Source organism: Lissotriton helveticus, chromosome 2_2 (genome assembly GCF_964261635.1).
Source record: "Lissotriton helveticus chromosome 2_2, aLisHel1.1, whole genome shotgun sequence".
Lineage (NCBI taxonomy): Eukaryota > Metazoa > Chordata > Amphibia > Caudata > Salamandridae > Lissotriton > Lissotriton helveticus.
The window spans coordinates 168,417,471-168,438,117 of NC_136060.1; the positions used below are offsets into that span (position 1 = coordinate 168,417,471).

Consider the following 20,647-nt stretch of genomic DNA (forward strand, 5'->3'; position numbering starts at 1 on the left):
GAAACGCACTTGGACAGGGCAGAGGTAGTCGCACTGCGGCGTAGATGGAGGGGGCAGCTGTATGCTACCGAGTACTCATCGTATGCCAGGGGGGCGCTCATATGGGTGCAGCCGGGTACTCCCTTTGCGATGTCCGATGTGCAGACTGATCCGGAGGGCAGATATGTGCTAGTGAAGGGCCGCCTGGATGGGCAATCTATAGTGCTAGCGTCCATATACTCTCCAAATACGGAACAGGGGGGCTTCCTGGCGCGCGTTTCGGAAAAGCTGGCACCCTGGCATGGCATCCCCTGGGTTCTGGGAGGGGACTATAACACGGTACTGGATCCCGCACTGGACCGCTCGGCCCCGCCTGGGCCCAATGCCACCTCTCAGGGGGCAATTAAGGCACTCACCCAATGGGCGACACAGTGGGACCTACGGGATGCATGGCGCGCACGCAACCCTAACATTAAAATATACTCCTATTACTCAGGGGCACACTCGTTGCATGTCCGCCTGGACAGATATATGGTGTCATCGGAGCTCTTGCCGCACATAACAGATACACAATACCTTGGTCGGACGCATTCTGACCACAACCCGCACACACTGCACATAGCCTGGGAGCGCCCCCACCCGCCCATCCCCATGTGGCGCCTACAGCCGGCCCTGCTGCTAGACGCCCCATTCCGAGACTCCCTGCAGGCACGCGCAGCAGACTATTTCACTGATAACGCAGGCACGGCGTCCTCCCCGCAGGTCGAGTGGGACGCATTCAAGGTGGTGATGCGGGGCCACTCCCTGGGGACACAGGGCGGTATACGGAAACAATTAGAGGCCGACCTATGCCGGGTGGAGGCTGAATTGCTCCGCCGGGAGCAGGAGGCGGTGGAGGGGACGAGCGCCGAGCTAGATGAGGCCCGCGCGGAACAAGAGGCGCTACTAGAACGCCTGCGACACATCAATTTTGCGGCACACTCGGCGCGAACGCACCAATACAGCGACAAACCCGGCAGATTGCTGGCCTGGCTAGTCAGACAAGAAAACCGCGCTGAGCCAATATCAGCCATCCGGACGACCATGGGGGACGTAGTGCACACACAGAGTAAGATACATCAGGCCTTCGTGCAGCATTATCAGGCACTGTATAGGTCACAGCTGAGGGCTTCGTCGGCGACCATAGCTGAATACTTGGAGCACATCCCACTACCAACTCTTACGGAGGTGCAGCGGGGGGAGCTAGGGGCACCTTTCACGCGGGAAGAGCTGCGTGAGGCTATCTTCGCACTGTCCAATGGCAAAACGCCAGGCCCTGACGGCCTGCCTGCCGAATTCTTTAAGACCTGTTCAGATATACTGATCCCGGAACTGCTCAAAATGTACAATGCTGCAATTGAGGACTCGGCGCTTCCTGCCACGCTGAATGAGGCTAACCTGGTTTCTCTTCTGAAGCCTGGTAGGGATGGGACCAGTATGGGCTCTTACAGGCCCTTGGCCATGTTGAATACCGACTATAAAATATTCACCTCTTTGCTAGCTCGCCGCCTGGCTGCGGAGGTCCCTGCCCTGGTTCATTCTGACCAAAATGGCTTCGTGCCAGCGAGAAGCACCTCGCGTAATATTCGTCGACTCTTCCGGGTACAGGTGGAAGCAGTACCCCAATGGCCGAGGTCGGGTTGTCTGTTCTTAGACCTCGAGAAGGCCTTCGACTCGGTGGAGTGGCCTTACTTGGGGGCAGTACTGGACCGCTTTGACCTGGGGGGAGCGTTCGAAGACATGGTGGACCTTATCTATCGGCGGCCGGGTGTCAGGGTGCGTACGGGCAGGCTACTCTCTGAGGAAGTACTGGTGCGCAGAGGTACCCGACAGGGTTGCCCGCTATCGCCCCTACTTTTCTCTCTGGCAATTGAACCCCTGGCGGCGCTACTACGGTCGCGGGGGGCGGGATGGGGAATCCCGCTGGCGGATGGTACACATATAGTTTCACTATACGCAGATGATTTACTTCTGTATGTGCCAGACCTCACAGCAGTGCCAGATGAATTGTCGGACATTTTCCAGACCTTCGAAACAGTGTCAGGACTCAGGGTCAACTGGGTGAAGTCCGGAGTGTACTCCTTCAGCCAAGAAACGCAGGAATGCGACGTGACCCTTGGAGGTGCCAGGCTGACCTGGTATCCCACCTCCTTTAAGTATCTTGGGATGCACATCTATAGAGACCCGGAGACCATATTGGAAGGTAACCTGGGACGTGCCGTGTCCTCTCTACGTGCGCAGATGGCTTTCTGGAAGACACTGCCCCTGAATGTACCGAGCAGGATTGCTCTAACTAAAATGATAGCATTGCCTAGACTGCTCTATCACTTTGCCAACATCCCGTCCTACGTCCCCGCTAAACTCTTCCGCGAACTAGAAACAATGGTCCGTAACCTGATCTGGAATGGGGGGCGACCCCGAGTGGCCCTGTCGAAATTATACTCCCCGACAACAGAGGGCGGGCTGGCAGTTCCTAATATGGAACTGTATTATCTGGCTGCGCAGCTGCAATGGGTGACACACTGGCTGAGTGGCACGCACCTGGATGACACGGCCACCGCTACGTACACATGGACATACGCGCAGATATGCGTGCTGTTCCACCCCCTAACTAAAGGCCCACGCCCGCTGCCCCTGCATGTGGCTGTGGCCCGCAAGTGTTTCCTCCGCAGTTTAAAACTGACCGGGGAAGTAAAGCCATATGCCCCTGCGATTCCTCTGCTGGGCACGCCCAGGAGATGCGGAGCGGTAACAGCGCGCATCCTAGAGTGTTGGACGGCGGCTGGAGTAGAGACACTAGGTGACCTTTATGCGGACGGTGCTCTGCTTCCATTCGAGGAGCTGACAGAGGGCGCAGGTCTACCGGCGGGGCAGTTCCTGACCCATGCGTCCATACTAAGGGCATACGCGGAATCCTGGGGGGGAGTTGGGGAGGAACCGCAGATGCATCATGTGATGCAGTACCTACATGTAATGGGCAACGGCACCCACATAATCCACTGGCTGGCGCAGGCTCTCCTCCTACACACGCAGCGGTCCACGCAACCGGCGCGGGACAAGTGGGCGACCCACCGACAGCGGGAATGGACGGATAAGGAGTGGGCAATGATCTTAGCCAGCCCTATGAACATCCCGCGCAATGCCCGCTTCCGAACCATCCAATTTTATATAATACATCAGGCATACTTATCACCAGATAGGATCAACAAATACTTCAAGATTAACACCGCCGCCTGTCCCAGATGCGACTTGATAGGTGCGGACATTTTACACTTGCTCTGGAATTGCCCCTCACTGGATTCATACTGGGGGGAGGTGGCGTCTCTCCTAACGCACAGCGCTGGCCCTGGGCTACCACATACCTGGGAGGCATGCATACTTGGTTTATATGGCAGGAACAAACTGAATAAGACGCACGCCAGGTTCTGGGATTTAGGCCTCATCACGGCCAAGCGGCTGATTACTAAACATTGGAAGGAGAGGAGGCCGCCAATCCCTAAATACTGGTGCGCCTCCTTTACTAACTGGGCTAGGGCGGAAAGCGTGGCTTTGCACAAGGAAGAAGTTGCGGGCTTGAGACAATTCCCCATTGCGCAGATTTGGGACGGGTTTGTGCGATCCCTACAGGAAGAAAGGACGGCCAGAGGGCTCATATAGGGTCAGTAATAAGCGCGTTGACACGAGCCACATAGCTGTAGGGAAGCTGGGTGTATGAATAGGTGTTCTCTCCCCCCACCCCCCCCCCCACGTCATACACACATTGAGGGCACTGGTGGTGTGGCGTCTCTTGACCAGTGGGGACTGCCGCCTTCCCAGTTGTTTCGCCAACAGGCGCTTGTGAGCACCCCATGTCCAATAAGCTAATCGATGGTCTGGATAGTCATTCACAAGCAGACGCATTACAGTACAGGCCTGCTGCGATGTCTCGCAGACCGCTCTCAGTGGAATCGCTCCCTTTAGCGCGCCCGCTCTCCCCACGGCCCCCCTCCCCACACAACCACCCCCGTTTATATGTTCTGGACTCTTACCTCCCACACGTAGTCTGTCAGCTAGGATGCGCAAGCGATCACAGACTTAGGAGAGGGGACTGGCGCAGGCCACGTCTCTCTCAACAGCTGCATGTCAGCCTATAGAGCCACCCGCACGAGTCGCTGCACGAAGTAGAAATGGGAATTACTTGGCAGGTGGAGCGATTCGCAGCGCAGGTAAGCCGCACAAGTGCCTCATCCGCATCCACATTATTGACACGCAGCTGAGGTCAGCGAAAACTCCTCCTGGGCTTGGTACCGAGGGTGCGGTAATGTTCGCTGAAGATACAACCGACAGAATGGGACACACAGATGAGACTTGTCCAGTTTCCTAAGTTGCAATGTTTTGCATATATATACATAATGAAAATAAAAAAAAAATGACGTTCATTTTACACATGTTGTGCGCAGAGGCACCTATACCGTGAAGGATATTGTACATCATATGCAATGATTGTTGGCCGGCACGAAATTACATGCTTCTTGCTTGTGCTCATTTATCTCGTACATGCCTCCTCAAGTTGCGGCCGCCCACAGGGTTGTAGGCTGCGCCATCTGTACTGTGCTATGAAAAATTAATAAACGTCTTTAAAAAAAAAAAAAATGATTTCGATCTCTCAACCTCTGTCCGGGGTTTCGGTCAGAACGACCCTGTGGCTGCTGGGCCTCATGGCCTCTTTCATCCTACTGGTGGATCATGCCAGTTCCAGTGGACACGTTTGAAAAATAAAGACCTGGCAACAAATTTGGTTGCTGCTATTTATTTAGATGCATGGTTAGACCCTCGGTTAAACCAATTCTGAGGATCTATTGAAACTAATTTATAGATAGCTTGCAAATAGTTTACACAAAACATGCAAGTATTTAGTACATCAGATATGTGAAAAAACACCAACAAAACAAGTTTAAACAAAATTAAATCAAAAGCAATGAATTCTAAACATGCGGAACTATGACATATATCATGCAACAGTTAAAGCTGATTTAGTAGATATTTCAAAACACAGTTACATGTAAAAGTACACCAGAACAATTTTTGCATGTCGATGGTCCTATTGCTCATTTATTTCCTCATTTTTAGAGCCAATCCCACAGAGGGCTGAATTTTATCTGTTTTCAGCAAAGCCTAGTCTTAATAGACTGCACTCAATGTTTTGAGCCTTCAGTGGGTGTTAGGGGTTCATTCGTAACAAGTGTCAAATGCCGACGCGTTTCCAAACCGTTCAAGTAATTCACGGTTTTTCTTCAGGGCACGACTGGGTACCTAATAATAAACAAAAAATACAGGTGCTTAGCGACCTTTCTTTCTCTCTATTTACATGCCTGGTTCGCTAATGTAGCGAGGATTTACCTTCATGTAATTCTGGATATCCTCTATTCGGAGTACAAAGTGTGTGCGCTGGTTTGATTTCGGGTATTCAGATCTGCATGGGAGCAAAAGGGCAAGGGCTTGTCACTAGTCTCTGCATTTAGATTAATGCGCTGTCTGTTTGCGCATAATTTTTAGCATACTCACTAGATATTAACATTGTCAGTACACGCTGATGGCCACGCTTCTTTTCACATTGTTCGCGGATGTTCCGCTAATCTGTGGTGAGAATGTGTATTTTGAGCTGGGTCATTTTTATCCTTAAAACATTGTGACTGTATTATTAGTTTAACTGGTGAATTAATGGTGGCTTACTTTGCTCGGAGCGTTTCACTAGTTCTCGGTGTTTCGATGGGTTTTGCTTCCAGCTCGAACACGGTGAGGAAAAGCTTCCACTTTTATGTTTATCTGTAATAGTTAAAAACAGCTTGTAGCTGACGCACATTGAGTTAACTATGCTGTTTTGCGTGATGCTGAATTCAAAAGCGCCTGTCTCACCTGACTTTTCATATGTTTGTTCGGGGGCTATGGCTTCCGTATTCTCTCCTCGATAGGTATCGCGTTTGTTTTTGGCAACTCCTACTTTTATGAAAGTGACGATCACATAATGCTGTGGAACTGTGGGATTTGTAGTTAGTCAGATTTTGGTTTAATTTGTGATCACGCAACTGCATTGTTTCTTGTTAAATGATAAACGATCTCAAATCGGTTTGCAAGTCACATTAGTGGAGAGCACTCTAATGTATGTGTGAGTTTCTGATTGGGGCAAAACATTTTTTTTAAATGTGTTCAATGAAAACGATTGATCTGTGTGTGGGCATAGCGTGTAGTCTGTTTAATGGTGATTTGGTTTGAAATGGGTGTAACGTGAAGGGCCAACCGCGGGGTTACACTATAGTTCGTTGAAGTTCGGACATCTCGTTCATCCCTTCCACCACGCAGTTGTATCTTAAAATCAAGTAGGCTTCTTTTTTAAGCAACATGGTATCGACATTACCTCCACGGGGGGGGAGTTTTAATGCTTGACAAGATTGTCCACTGGAAGTCTTTCTCAGTGTGTTTTTTCTCGATGAAATGCTGTACCATTGGAGCGGTCAGCACTTTTCGTTTAATTCTAGACCTGTATTGGGCAAGTCGTTGATTGATTTGTTGATTGGTCTTCCCAATGTAAAGTTTTGGGCAAGGGCAAATAATCGCATAAACTAAGTTATGGCTTTTACAATTAGTGAATTCTTTGTGTGACCATTTCGTGGAGTTAAATTCAAACATGGCCCCTTCAATTGTATTGGCGCAAGAAATACATGTGCCACATTTGTGGTGGCCAATCACTGGTTTCATGTTCCATAATGTGCGGATATCAGACTTGGGTTTGGTGATCCTTAGGTCTGCTCGTATAATTTGTTGACCTATGCTTCTGTTCTTTTTGAGAGCAAATAGGGGTTTAGCCATTGGCACTTCGAGATTGGACAGTAGTCTTCCACCTCCAGACTATGGCGGACCTCCTGCACTCACTGGGGTTCACTATCAATGTGCCGAAGTCACACCTTATTTCTTCTCACAAGCTCCTCTTCATTAGAGCAGTTCTGGACATGATGCAGTTTCGTGCGTATCCTCCTGAGCAGCGAGTCCCAGATATTCGGGCTATGGTTTCGATCTCTCAACCTCTGTCTGGGGTTTCGGTCAGAATGACCCTGTGGCTGCTGGGCCTCATGGCCTCTTTCAACCTGCTGGTGGGTCATGCCAGTTCCAGTGGACACAGCATCAGGGGAATCTGGTTGATTGCATCCAGATCTCGGAGGGCACTGCACGCCAATTGCAGTGGTGGCTAACGAACCAGGATTGGGTCCATGGCAGATCCGTCTCCATTCCCCAACCAGAATTCACAGTGGTGAAAGATAAATCGCTTCTGGGGTGGGGCGGCTATATGGGAGAGGCGGAGATCAGAGGCCTCTGGTCTCCGGCGGAGTCCGGGCTCCACATCAGCCTTCTGGAGCTCAGGACGATTCATCTTGCACTGAAGGCACGCTTTCGTTCTGTCAAAGGAAGAGTAGTGCAGCATTTCACGGACACCACCACAACCATGTGGTACAAACAGGGCAGGGTGGGGTCGTGGACCCTCTGTCAAGAGCCTCTTCGCCTCTGGACATGGCTGGAACATCAGGGAATATCCCTGGTGGTTCAACACCTGGCAGGCTCTCTGAAAGCCTGGGCGGACAAACTGAGCCTCAGGTGAATGATCCATCACAAATGGCATTTTCACTCGGAGGTGGTGCCAGGTGTCTTTCAGCAGTGGAGAGAGCCTTGGTTAGGTCTATTCGCCACCGAAGAGAACGTGCACTGTCAGCAATTTTGCACATTGGAATTTCCAAGGCAGCACTCGCTCGGCGACGCTTGTTATCGCGAGTGGAGTTGTGGTGTTCCATACGACTTTCCACCTATACCACTTCTGCCCAGATTGCTGAAGAAGATCAAGGACGACTGGACCCAAGTCATTCTTGTGGCTCCTGATTGGGCTTGAAGAGTTTGGTATCCCTAGCTGTTACAACTGGCCATCGATCCTCCGATCCGACTGCCTCTTCAGGGGAATCTTCTGTCGCAGCAGCAGGTAACTGTCCTCCACCTGAACTTGTCCAGCCTCCACCTCCTTGCATGGAGATTGAGTGTCGACAGTTGACAGCCTTTAACCTTCCTCCCGAAGTCTGTAATGTTATCTTGGCAGCCAGGCGTCCCTCCATTACGACGGTATATGCCTGTTGATGGAATAGATTTGTGGCATGGTGCACAGCAAAGGCTGTGGATTCCCTCTCTGAGGTTCTTATGTTACTCATTTCTTTAGCCCAGCAGGGCTCTGCTCTGGGCAGGCTTATGGGCTATTTCTCAACCATCTCAATCTTTCTTCGGCTTCCTGATCAGCCTTCTCTTTTCAAGTCCCCTATTGTAAATAGATTTCTTAAGGGCATCTCTCACCTCTTTCCTCCTATTCCTTTCGTAATGCCTCAGTAGGACTTGAACTTGGTCTTGGCATACCTTATGTGCTCCCCTTTCGAGCTGCTAAATAACTGTTGTCTCAGACTTTTAACCTTAAAAACTGCCTTTCTGGTTGCCATCACCTCTGTCGCAGAGTGAGTGAGCTTCAGGCTCTGTCTTCTATGCCTCCTTTTCTAGCTGTTCATCTGGAAAAGGTTGTCCTAAGAACCAGACCTTCCTTTCTTCCCAAAGTGGTAACTTCTTTGTACATTGGACAGACCATAACTTTGCCCACCTTCTTTCCACCTCCACATCCCTCAAAGGAGGAAGAGAGACTCCACCGTCTGAATCCAAAACGTGCGCTGTCCTTTTATCTGTAACGCACAAGACAATTCTGGGTGGATGACCAACTCTTTGTTGGCTATGTGGGCGCCAAAAAAGGTTGGGCCGTGCAAAAACGGACCATCTCTAAATGGGTCGTTCTTTGCCTAAAAATTAGCTACTCTTTGGCAAAGAAGGACCCTCTAGTAGGACTGCGCGCCCATTCCACCAGGGCGACGGCAGCTACTACTGCTTTGGGACGTGGAGTTCCCCTTCTTCATATCTGCCAGGCAGCCACGTGGGCATCTCGGCACACGTTCACAAAACACTTATGCCTGGATTCTCACCTCTGGAGAGATGACATCTTTGGCCGTTCTGTTCTCCAGGACTTCCTGGTGTGAACTTAGTTCGTAGACACACCTCCAAGGTTGATATTGCTGGGGTATCTATTCTATGGTAAGGAATCTGTAACTAATAGTCTCTTTCAGAAGAACAAGTCACTTACCTTTGGTAACAATATATCTGTAAAAGACATATATTAGTAGTAGATTCCTTACCACCCCACCCATCCTCCCCGTTCTACGAACTGACTTCTAGAGTTAAGGACTCCCTCGCAGGGCCCTTGTTTTGTGCACCAGTAGTCAGTGTCTTGCATGGCTCTGCACGTCTGCCATGGAATGTCGTGTAAAGAACATCAGCGCGCGAGGGCGGTGTCTAAGTAGATACCACAATGTCTTCCCGGCAACCACTACGACGATGACGAATGCGGAGTCGACCGACACCACCTACTGAAGCGCAGGGGTATTGCTACGAAAAAAATTCTCCGGATCCAGTCTGACGCCTGGGGGTAATTTTAAGGTAAGGAATCTATAACAAATATATGTCTCTTACAGATATATTGTTACACAGAAGGTAAGTAACTTGTTCTTTAAAACGTGTCTCAGGCTTGCCAATGCAGCTTGTAGTGCAGTTTCAAACTCTCATTTTAACCTGGCAAAATAAAATCTTTGCCAGACGTAAACTTTCCTTTTTAATACCTATTGGTCACCCCTATATAGGCCCTAAAGACTCATTGATCAGGGTGCATTGTATTTGAAAAGTAGGACGTATATTTAAAATTTCATGCCCTGGCAGTGAAAAACTCCTAAATACGTTTTTCCCTGCTGTAAGGCCAATATCTCCCACTGACAAACACTGGCTTACTTTATTATATTTTATAAGTGGTAACGTAAGACTGCGAGCAGATAGAGCTATGCTGTTTACACTCAAATGAATTGTAATTTACTTCAACTGTGAAGACGTATTTTAAGTTACAAATTTGAAAATGCCACTTGTAGAAAGATTACATTTTCTTGTCCCTACCAATTGTGCCTTTCTGCCAGTGTCCTGGGTAACATGACTGTGAATGTCTCTGCTGTTGGGGTTTGTGTATTACTTCCAGACAGTGAGACAAAAGAGGCCTTGGTGTGGACAGGATGGACTATCCTGGCAGGATGACTGGGGAGGTGCTGTATCCAGTCTCACTTGGACTTCAAAGGCCTTGCCTACAGCACACACAATGAATCAGATCTGCCATACATAGGTACCCCCAGACAATTTGGAAGTTAATGGGGAAGAACTTTCCAGACCCAATTGTAGGGTAGAATAGGGAGTACGCCACACAAAGGTCAACACCAGTTCTACAGGTACAGTTTCTTGCCACCATCCCTGCACTTATTTCTTGAGAACGGCAAATCAGAAACCTGAATCTTTGAGCGGTAGAAAATGAAGAAATAAACCTAGTTTGTGTTACCACGTTTTGTAAGTGAAGACCTCAAAACAAATATAGTTCACAAAGTGCACTTCTTATACTTTGTTTGCTGTCAGTTGATGGTGGTTCGCTGTAAGCCAAATTAAGGAGGCTTGCTGATATGTTTTACCAAAGCGCTCTCCTGCTGTTTAGCTCCCAAACATGCAAGAGGCAGTCTGTAATGTGTGCCTCTTCTCAGCACTACCAACTAGCACCCCCAAGGCCTCTCCATCTCCCCCTAGCCAGCCAATAATACCACAAGCATTTGTGTCGGCACTCCCCTTTAAACCAGAAAAAGACTTCACTACGTGACCACATGAGGAAAGTGTGCCTGAGCAAAGTTGAGGCAAAGGGATGGTAGGGAGGAGACTGAGAAAAATAGACAATTGGTGGGAGCAGACAATATACAAGCAAGGGAGTAATGTTGGTGGACTGTGTGCAGAGAACAAGTACTTAACAGTGACACGGGGCATGAAGAGGGAAGAGAAGCATTCAAGGATACTAATGGAAAACATGCACTCTCATGTACTAGAAAAAAAAAAATGAGTTCCAGAAAAGGATGCACTTGGGAAAGAATACTAGGGGCCAGTCCAAAGGCAGTAGACCGGCGGAGCTTAACAGGTGGGACAAAGGCATGCTGGAGGGGCTATAACAAATAAAGCCAGCAAATGTGAGTGACACAACGCAAAGCAAATGATAAGCATTGGGTAGAATGCTTTCAGAATGTCCACAATACGTCTTTGCAACAAGGCAGCTGCACTGTCTGGTAGGCTTCGACCTAAAAATGGGTTTTCTATTTAAGAAAAACCACTTAAAGTTGGCCGCCATTGTCCACACATGCACATGATTCTGTGACGCTTGTACACATGTACACCCGCACCGTGACAAATGTGTGTGCATGTTCTGTGATGCATAGCGGCTATTTTTTATTTTGAGTTCTCACGTGGTGGACAGTCATTTTAGAAAAGTAAATTTAAATGTATAAAAAGTGAACAATAAGTTCATGCGAAGTGCAAAAAGAGTGCATGCAAAGTGCAACAAAGGCAGTAAGCAGCCTGGCAGCACTTTGCAGCTACCTGGTCCTTGATGAAAAAAAGAAATACAAATAGTGTTGGGAGTGGGGAGTGTGATAGGGAAAAGGGAGTAATGCGGGGAGCATGATTCCCTTCAAGTATGCAGTTATAGGATACAATACATAGAATCTAATTGCTGTGAGCCCGAAATACTCCCAGGTGGGATGGCCACAAGAATAGGGAGAAGGCCTTCAAATCAAGAGTGAACAACTAAGATACACAGGAAAGCTATCCAATCATTACCAAGGGGCTGACACTCCGCCCATCCTCACTATACGTTATTTATTGCAAACAGTATGTTTTGCCAGAAGCCATCTAAAACCTTCTGTAACCCAGACCTAAAAATGGTAGGGGTGGTACACCAGCACAATTCTCCAAATACCCCTGCAAGACTTGGAGGTGGGAGGAAGTGTTTTTTTTTTCTGACACCAAAGCTATAGTTGGTTCCACCAGTAGAAACTTACTAACTATAGGGCCACTATCAACAACACTTTGTTTATAGTTTGTCCTTCATCATATATTTTTCATGTCCGCTTGACTATATAAATCATGGTGGGCATGGAAATAGAAATATGCCCCCATACAATGTTAGAAAACTCAAAACACGTCAGGGATGTTTCTTTAAAAAAGAATTAAGATCAACAAAACCCTACTTCATGCATTTATTTTCTTGAAATCAAAAATAATGGCGAGCAGATTATCATGATATGGCAGCCACCCTGCCTTACATTGTTGCCAAGCGTTCTTCTGCCACGACAATGAAAGCACTTAAATCACAAATGTAGCACTAGAGAAGCAGGTAACATTTAATGTTGTGGACGGCTGCCGCAGAACTCGGCCCCAGCAATTTAGCTGCCTACCAGCCCAACTCTGAATAGACCCCCAGATGATCAACATGTGGCTGCACATTTTTTGCTTAAATCCACAGCATCTTGTATTCTTAATAAAACGATTAACTCAGAAATATTGTTTTCTTTTCTTTTATTTACAGATGGATACGCCTTCTCTCAGGATGAGAACGGAATAGTTTCACAATCTGAAGTGATTAGAGCATACGACACCACAGTAGAAAGACATGATGAATGGTGAAGTGCTTTTACCAGTGAAACAGAGCCATAAAAGTGTCTTCAAACAGACAATTGTTTGGATCTTTGCAACGATCTCAAACGCCCTTGCCATAGAGATTCAATCAAGAGGTTTTATGAAGATCTGTATGCAAAGTTCTGTCTCCTGCATTAAGATTATAAAAGCACTGTGCAACTATGCTGTAACATGCATTTTGAGTTTCTATAAAACACACATAACTTTGATCTTGGTGAACCGAGCTGAGGCTTGGAATATGACTGGAAAGCCCACTGGAAACGAGGCAGTCTAAGTTGAAATTTATAGTCTAACATCGTAGTTCTCAGTGTATTAATATGGGTAAGATTACTATGGAACAATATTGCTTACAAATCGTAAATAACAATTGGATTGTAAATCTATTATGTTTGAAGTGGAAGTAAACGAAATAATTCAACAAAGATAGCAATATTTTTGGGGGGTTAACGATTTCACTGGACAAGATTTCAAAATGAAGCATTTATATGTGTTTGTTTCAAACTAGCCATGTAAATGTTTGCCAAAGAGATAAAACAAATATGCTTCACTTGTTTATACTTGCTCAAAGGTAGATTCAAGAAGAAATGAAGTGTAAAGATATACGTCTGATTCCCTATGCCTGCTTTTCAGTGCGAAAGTTCCAGTGTGAGACTAATTATAGAAGCCTTAAAGGCACCGTTTTTAAAATATGTGTGACATTTTGCACCTTTGGCCTTATACAGTACATACTTTCTTTGTGTTTAATGTTCATTTGTTGAAGTTAAAGATGTTTGTGGTTTGTAAGTTGACTTCATGTGATTCATTCAGTAAAAAAAAAAATCACATTTGTAAATTGTTCCATTTTCAGAAAGTTCAATTTCCCAGTGTACAACAACCACACACTCACTCGCACTCTCTCTCACTCTCACTCTCTCTCTATCTCTCTCTCTCTCTCTCTCTCTATATATATATATATATATATATATATATATATATATATATATATACACATATACATGTGTGTGTGTATATATATATATAGAGAGAGAAATATACGTGTGTGTGTATATATATATATATATATATATATATATATATATATATATATATATATATATATATATATATATGGTGTGTGTACAGATCTCATTAATCATGCTTACTTATACTATAAAAAATAAACTGAAAAGCGGAACATTTAAATTCCTACATAGAAACTTAGTGAGAGATATGAAGATGAAGGATATTATTTCTTGTAGATCTAAATGTGATCCTAATATTCTCTGACATATTTAGACATGACATCATCAAAATAGATCATCCCTGTACTAAGTGAAATTGCACTGGAATTTCTTTTTCGATTTGTACTGTACTTGCATTCGTTTAAAGCTATATCATTATTCTGAGTGATTTTGTTCATCTTGATCACAGCTACGATGTGCATTTGTGCATTTGTGTTTTTATCGGAAGTCAGAAGGCACTTGACTTGGCTAGGTGCCTCTCAGTGCCTCCAAGGCACTTCAGATGCCCACACATGTGAAGCAAGAATGCCAAATGAATACATAGACTTTGCACTCTTCATTATGTTGAATGATGTACATGCTGAATAACTAATACATCATTTCTGCCTCCTCAGATAAGTATGTGCAGACAGCTTTCAGGTTCCTGAAAGCTGAAGTGAACACATTTCTGTAAGAATTACAGTGAACGGTTTGCTTCAATAACTTTCTATTCTCTTAATGTTGAAAGGCTCCAGGAATGTTAAGGCATACATGCCTTACATTCACTATGAACAACTTAATAAGCCACCAACTTAGAACACATGGAATAGGTATGGGCATCCTTGACATCCCGTGTCCTCAATATTCAGTATATTGAAAATGCTTTTTTGAAAATACAGTATTTTTATAACATGCAGCTTATTGCACTTGTCATATCATCAGTTCATACACCAACACAACTTACCTTCTTGGAACATGACCTATAAGCAAAATATAATTTCAGAGATGCCTCATTTTTAAATGACAAATCAGTTGCTAAGTTTTGTCTGTAGACATATTTAAAAAAAGGATAATAGATATTTTGTCTGCAATTAAGTTGTATAAATGAACTTTTAAAGTACAGCTTAATCTATAACTTCACTTAGTTCTGTCATAAATGATCAAATGGATGAATTCTTTAATCTATATGGCGGGTAGATAAGTCAAACCACTATTAAAGTTTTGATAACATGTCATATCCTGTCATTTTCATGCACATCTACTGTCATTGCATCTTTAAGTGTGAAAATGTTAAAACACATTTAAAAAATGTTGAGTTCTAAGTAAATAACTCAATTGAGTGTAGGTTCACTAATGAAACCTGTTACGTGAAAATTAATGGAATGTATGCGCTCTTGTGCCATTGATATTTTCAAATTATTGCCTGGATATTATGCTAACCTATAGATTTGCTGATAGGTAGAATTGTCATTAAGTCTCTTCATCTAAAAGTACCTCATTGAATTAATGTATTTTCAATTTTAATATGGAGTGAGAAAGAAAAGGGAAATTTTAATAATGACAAAATTGAGCCTACTTGGTTCATAATTTTACAAATATGCTCCTCTATATATTTGCTTGCATATTGAGTCAAAAGATATCATTTCAAATGCGGAATTCCTGTATTGGTTATGTGACTACATATTCAAGTGACAAGCAAGCGAGTTCCGAATTTGAGCTCAGAGTCTCCAAATGCTGGTAAACATTGGCCCTTTTAGACCTTTATATTTGTTTTTAAATGTTGTTATGAATTTGTGTGATATTATTTAATGTTTTGTCCTACCGTTAATGCCAGTCAAACAGCTGTGTTTGTCAACCAGTGGTTTATACCGAAGAACCTCTGAACATCAAATAGTGCAGCCAAGATATGTTAGTGGAAGTAAACATGTAGAATACATGTGGAGTCAACACCCCTGGATTTTATTCCTTTGTTACCCACTTAAAAAAAATATGTAAACCCGGCATGTTATTTTACTTCTGTCTTTTACATTTTCGGTTATCTGCCAAAAAAAGGTTTGCATACAAATAAAAGAACTCACAGTATTAACTATGTATAAATGTATATTTGTTTAGCATTTCCTAGATTAAACTCTGATTTTGCTTACATCATCTGCCTTGTTTTGTAGGAGTGAAGGCTTCTTTGCAAATATAAAGATAGTATAGAGGATTGTGTGAATTATAAGCTTTTATTTTACCAAAACATGGCTGTCACGTTTTTAATAATCTTTAATACTTTCTGCTCAGTTTTAAATTGTAATGTAAAAGTAAAGGGATGGGAATGAATCCCTTTTTTGTTTGGAACTTTTCACTTTGATTTATTATCTTCTTTCTATGTATTGTCGGTGAAGAAGACAGCATGTGATATGGCTTCGAGAGTGCCTGTAGTAAGCTATACCATTCCCTTTCCTTTCAGAGATATGTACTAACTAACACCTTCAGACTGTTGTAGGAGCTGCCCATTGCTCAAATGCACTGCAGTTAGCCCAAATCAGGCAACCAACTCCATTATAACACTGTTTCCTAATCTGCATAAGTCCAAGCAGGTGTGACAGAAAAGCGATCCTACATTCACATGATGCTGCTGTATTCCATTTTGGTACTGTGAGTTGGTATTTGTTCCATATACATACATTTGAAACCTGTGACCAAGTTTGTTAAATGTTAAGTATCATGCAAGTTTGTGTTTTTGAGTAGCAATCACGCGTTGTAGCAATGTTGTGTTTACTCGATGAAACCTGGTTTTGATGCTTGAGTAGCTCAGTGTTTAGTGATAAAGTTACCATGCTGGACAGGCCACTGTAAGAACAGATTTTGAATGAACAGCTTGATAACGTTTGTCAGATCCCCCTAAATTACTCTTTCTAAGCCTTCTGTGGGAAGTGTAAAGCTGCATGAGAGTTTTCACATCTGCGTGTTTGATATTTTCTCTCAGGATTTGTTTTAATGTTCAATGCACTGTTTCTTTAATTATTTTTAGTAACACAATCAGTTGTATACATTGGTATGTACTGTTTCTTTGGCATTATTGTGAATGTGCATGTTCTGAGCTGCAAATTAAAAATGTTTTGTCTTTAACTGTAAAAGAGGTGAATAAACTTTAACGTTGACTAATGCATATGTGTATGTGATATATTATTATAGTTCTATCATATTTAAGAGTGTGTTATAGTAAGTGAAAGCTCTCAGCCTCGGTGTGAACACCAACTTTAAAGACCTGAAGATTGTAATAGTTTGTATTTCTATTTCATACTAGTTGTTTCCATTATCAAATTCAGGAGGCCCTGCCACTTAGTGGCGAAATCAGAAGCCGCTTCTATAAGTGTTAAAATAGAATTTTTGTTGTATGGCTGCCTTAATCACGCCTCTTACTCCTCCTAAAATATATATTTTCTGGTTAAACTCACCGATGCCTGAGGCGTATTTCCTAATGTATAACTGCTATTTGCTATTCCATTTATGTTCATTTAGAGTAAAACAAAACTTTATTATTCTTGGATAGTGGGTTTATAGTTCATATGCTATACATTTATGAAGTGTAACATTCAGAGAAAAGCACAGTGATTTCATTTTTCCCAAAATAGGGTTGAAAAATATCATCTGATAGAGAATCTAAGCCACAGATTGCTTCCCTTAAAATATTTCCAGGCGTCAGACTGGATCCAGAGGTTTTTTGAGCAGTAATCCTGCACTCGGGTAGGTGACTTCGTTCGGCTCTGCGCCGAACGTGACTTGCGCAGTACCTATATAGGTGCCACCCCAGTGCACTTAACTCATTTTCTTCCTTTCCATGCCAGATAGCAATGATTAGTCTGAGCTACCCTCTGTCATTTTTTTGACAGGCTTGTTTGCAACATTTGAGTGAGGATATCACCCAAGAAACTGGCCGGTTTCAAGTCATGTGGAGCCTGTCACAGGCATATGTCTGTGACAGACCTCCACTTGGTTCATTTGTGGTGCTTGGCACATGATCACGACTCCAAGACCTGTGAGGACTGCCACGCTATGCACCTAAAGGCACTAGGGTTCAATTCCTCAAGCCCCTCTCCACCTTATGTGGGACCACTCTGCGATGCTCAAGATCTCGTCAAGTGAAAGGTCCCAAGATCATTCACGTAGCCACACCTGATCTTCATCGTGATTTAAAATATCTCCAGGCGTCAGACTGGATCCAGAAGTTTTTTGAGCAGTACTCCTGCACTCGGGTAGGTGACTTCGTTCGGCTCTGTGCCTAACGTGACTTGCGCAGTAACTATATAGGTGCCACCCCAGTGCACTTAACTCATTTTCTTCCTTTCCATGCCAAACAGCACTGATTAGTCTGAGCTACCCTCAGTAATTTTTTTGACAGGCTTGTTTGCAACTTTTGAGTGAGGATATCACCCAAGAAACTGGCCGGTTTCAAATCATGTGGAGCCTGTCACAGGCATATGTCTGTGACAGACCTCCACTTGGTGCATTTGTGGTGCTTGGCACATGATCACGACTCCAAGACCTGTGAGGACTGCCACGCTATGCACCTAAAGGCACTAGGGTTCAATTCCTCAAGCCCCTCTCCACCTTATGCGTGACGACTCTGCGATGCTCAAGATCTCGTCAAGTGAAAGGTCCCAAGATCATTCACGTAGCCACAGCTGATCTTCATCGTGCTCCAAATTGTCAGGAAGATTGGCTAAGTCCCACAGACACAAAAAATCCAAGAAGTTGAAAAGGTCTTCAACTTCTCCGTGCTCATTGAAGATGTCTGACCAGGTGCAGGATCATTGGCACTCCAGAACTCGTGCTTCAGCTGAGCCAGAGTCAGGGTCCGCTCTGCATTTCCCTGATTTTCCGAGAGCCCGAGCAACCTTTGCCCAGCTCAAATGATTTGATGAGACCATGCACCTCATATTTGAGTGACCCGGCTCATCTGGAGCGCCTATGGGCCCCACGAGTTTAGGAGGCAGGGCAGGCAGCAAGACTGAGAACTTCCTCGATGCCTGTTCCCGTGCTGCGCCCCACGGCAGCACCATCCCCATCCTCATTCCCGGCTCCAACACGGAGCCAGATAGGCGCCGCCCGACACCAGTTCCAATGCTGGCCGGAATCATGCTTTCCGGAAGAGAGACAGTGCCTTTTTCTCTTGATAGGCCTGGAGAAGAAGAGGAATGGGAGGGTTCTGAGGACCCTTGTGGTTACCAGCATCCCTTAGATGAGGAGAACAAATGGTATGAGGAACTGGCAGAGGCCAGTCGGCAGGACACTTTGCCTGACACTGCCTTGGTTTCTCCTACCATGGCTACGGAGGAGGGAGTCTCTTTCGCTGTGGTGGTGAGTAGGGCAGCTGAGGTCTTAAACCTTCAGCTGCCCTCTGTGGCAGTCAAGACAAAGGTATTTCGGCCAGGAGTCACCCCCTCTGAACCTTTACTCCCATTTAATGAAGCCCTTACTGACATCTTACTTGGTGCCTGGCCCAAGCCCTGCACAGGGGCTCCTGTGCATGGGATAATTGCCCGCTGCCATAGCCATGCTCTGGGGACTCCAATTTCCTTACCCAGCACCACACCCCAGAGATCTTTGTGGTCCAAGCCTCCACTTTTAGGATCAACCCGGCATGTTCCCTAACGCTCCACCGGATAGGGAATTCAAAATGCTGAAAACCTTTAGAAAGAGAATGTTCTTTTCCGCCAGCCTCGCAACTACAGTTGGTGAACACCAAGCAGCTTTTGGCCTGATACTCCCATACAATCTGGGATTCGGTTGCACAAGTCCCGCCCATGGTTTTAGAGCAGAGCAGGCCCAAGCCATACTGTCCCAAGTTATTGCTGATGGGAGGGATGCAGCAAAGTTCACCATATGATGTGTACTCGACAACACGACCAACTCGCTGGGTAGAGCCATTTCATTGTTGGTGGCCCTGCTCATCTTGCCTGTTTTTTCAGGGGGATGTCCAAGCCTTGCTTATGGACTTGCCTTTTGATGGCTCTCACTTTTTTGGAGAGAAAGTTGACTCAGCGCTGGAGCGCTTTAAAGACAGCAGAGCTACGGCCAGGTCCTTGGGCTTAACTATGGTCCCTTGTTATTCCCAGTTTGCCTTCCTCACCTTTCATGGCCACAGAAGGGATTTCCAACCACGTCCTTACCCTCCCGGCCAACAGGCTTCCCAGTCTTTTCATGTTCAAGGATGTGAGTCCCATAACTTTGTGGGACAGGCAGCCATAGGTCAGGTCAGTCTACTACCCCCTCGGCAGCCACCAAAACCCTTTAGTTTGTCCTCAGTCCATCATGGAAATCCAGTGGGAGGCGGGATACACCTCACCTGCACCACTGGTGGTCAGTAACATCAGACCACTGGGTTTTGCAAATAGTTGAGCGTGGCTACATTCTCCCCTTTGTGGCTACTCCCTCCCCTTTATGGCTACTCCTCCACCTATGTCACCCATGCCACCCACTTAAGACTAGCTGACGGAGGACCACATCTCCTTGCTTCGTCAAGAAGTGCTGGCTCTCTTGGCCAAGGGAGCCATCAAGAGGGTGCCAGCATCAGAAGTAGGTTGTGGTTGCTAATCCTGCTACTTTATGGTGCCCAAGAAGGATAGAGGCCTTCATCCTATCCTAGACCTGCGCCTTCTCAATTTCTTCCTGAAAAAGGAGAAATTCAAGATGCTCACTCTTATGGAAGTTTGTCTGCCCTGGCCCTGTAAAGTGGATGGTAGCATTGGATTTGCAGGACGCATATTTCAACATCTCAGTCCTGCCTGCCGTCAAACATTAACTGTGATTCATGGTGGGCCAAGCCAAGAGCGCTTTCAGTTTATAGTGCTCCCCTTTGGCCTTACCAGCGTTCCTCTGGTGTTCACAAAAATTATGATAGTTGTTGCAGCTCATCTGTGGAAAATTTGATTTCCAGTGTTTCCACACAATGATCATTTGATGTTGAAGCTGGTGTTGTATAGTATTTTAGGACCCTACTGTAATTTTCCCGA

The 20,647-nt window shown here is 45.3% G+C and overlaps 1 protein-coding gene across 6 annotated transcripts in view; it reads left to right on the plus strand.

Annotated features, from left to right (window-relative positions):
* Positions 1-13,449, plus strand: part of ATP8A1 (ATPase phospholipid transporting 8A1) — a 1,103,292-nt gene extending 1,089,843 nt beyond the window's left edge. For all 6 annotated transcript variants that reach the window (XM_078678248.1, XM_078678246.1, XM_078678250.1 and 3 more), the window contains one exon: positions 12,557-13,449. In XM_078678248.1, the coding sequence (XP_078534374.1) occupies positions 12,557-12,654 (98 nt within the window). In that variant the 3' untranslated portion in view covers positions 12,655-13,449. The remainder of the gene's footprint in view (positions 1-12,556) is intronic.
* The last annotated feature ends 7,198 nt before the right edge of the window (positions 13,450-20,647 follow it).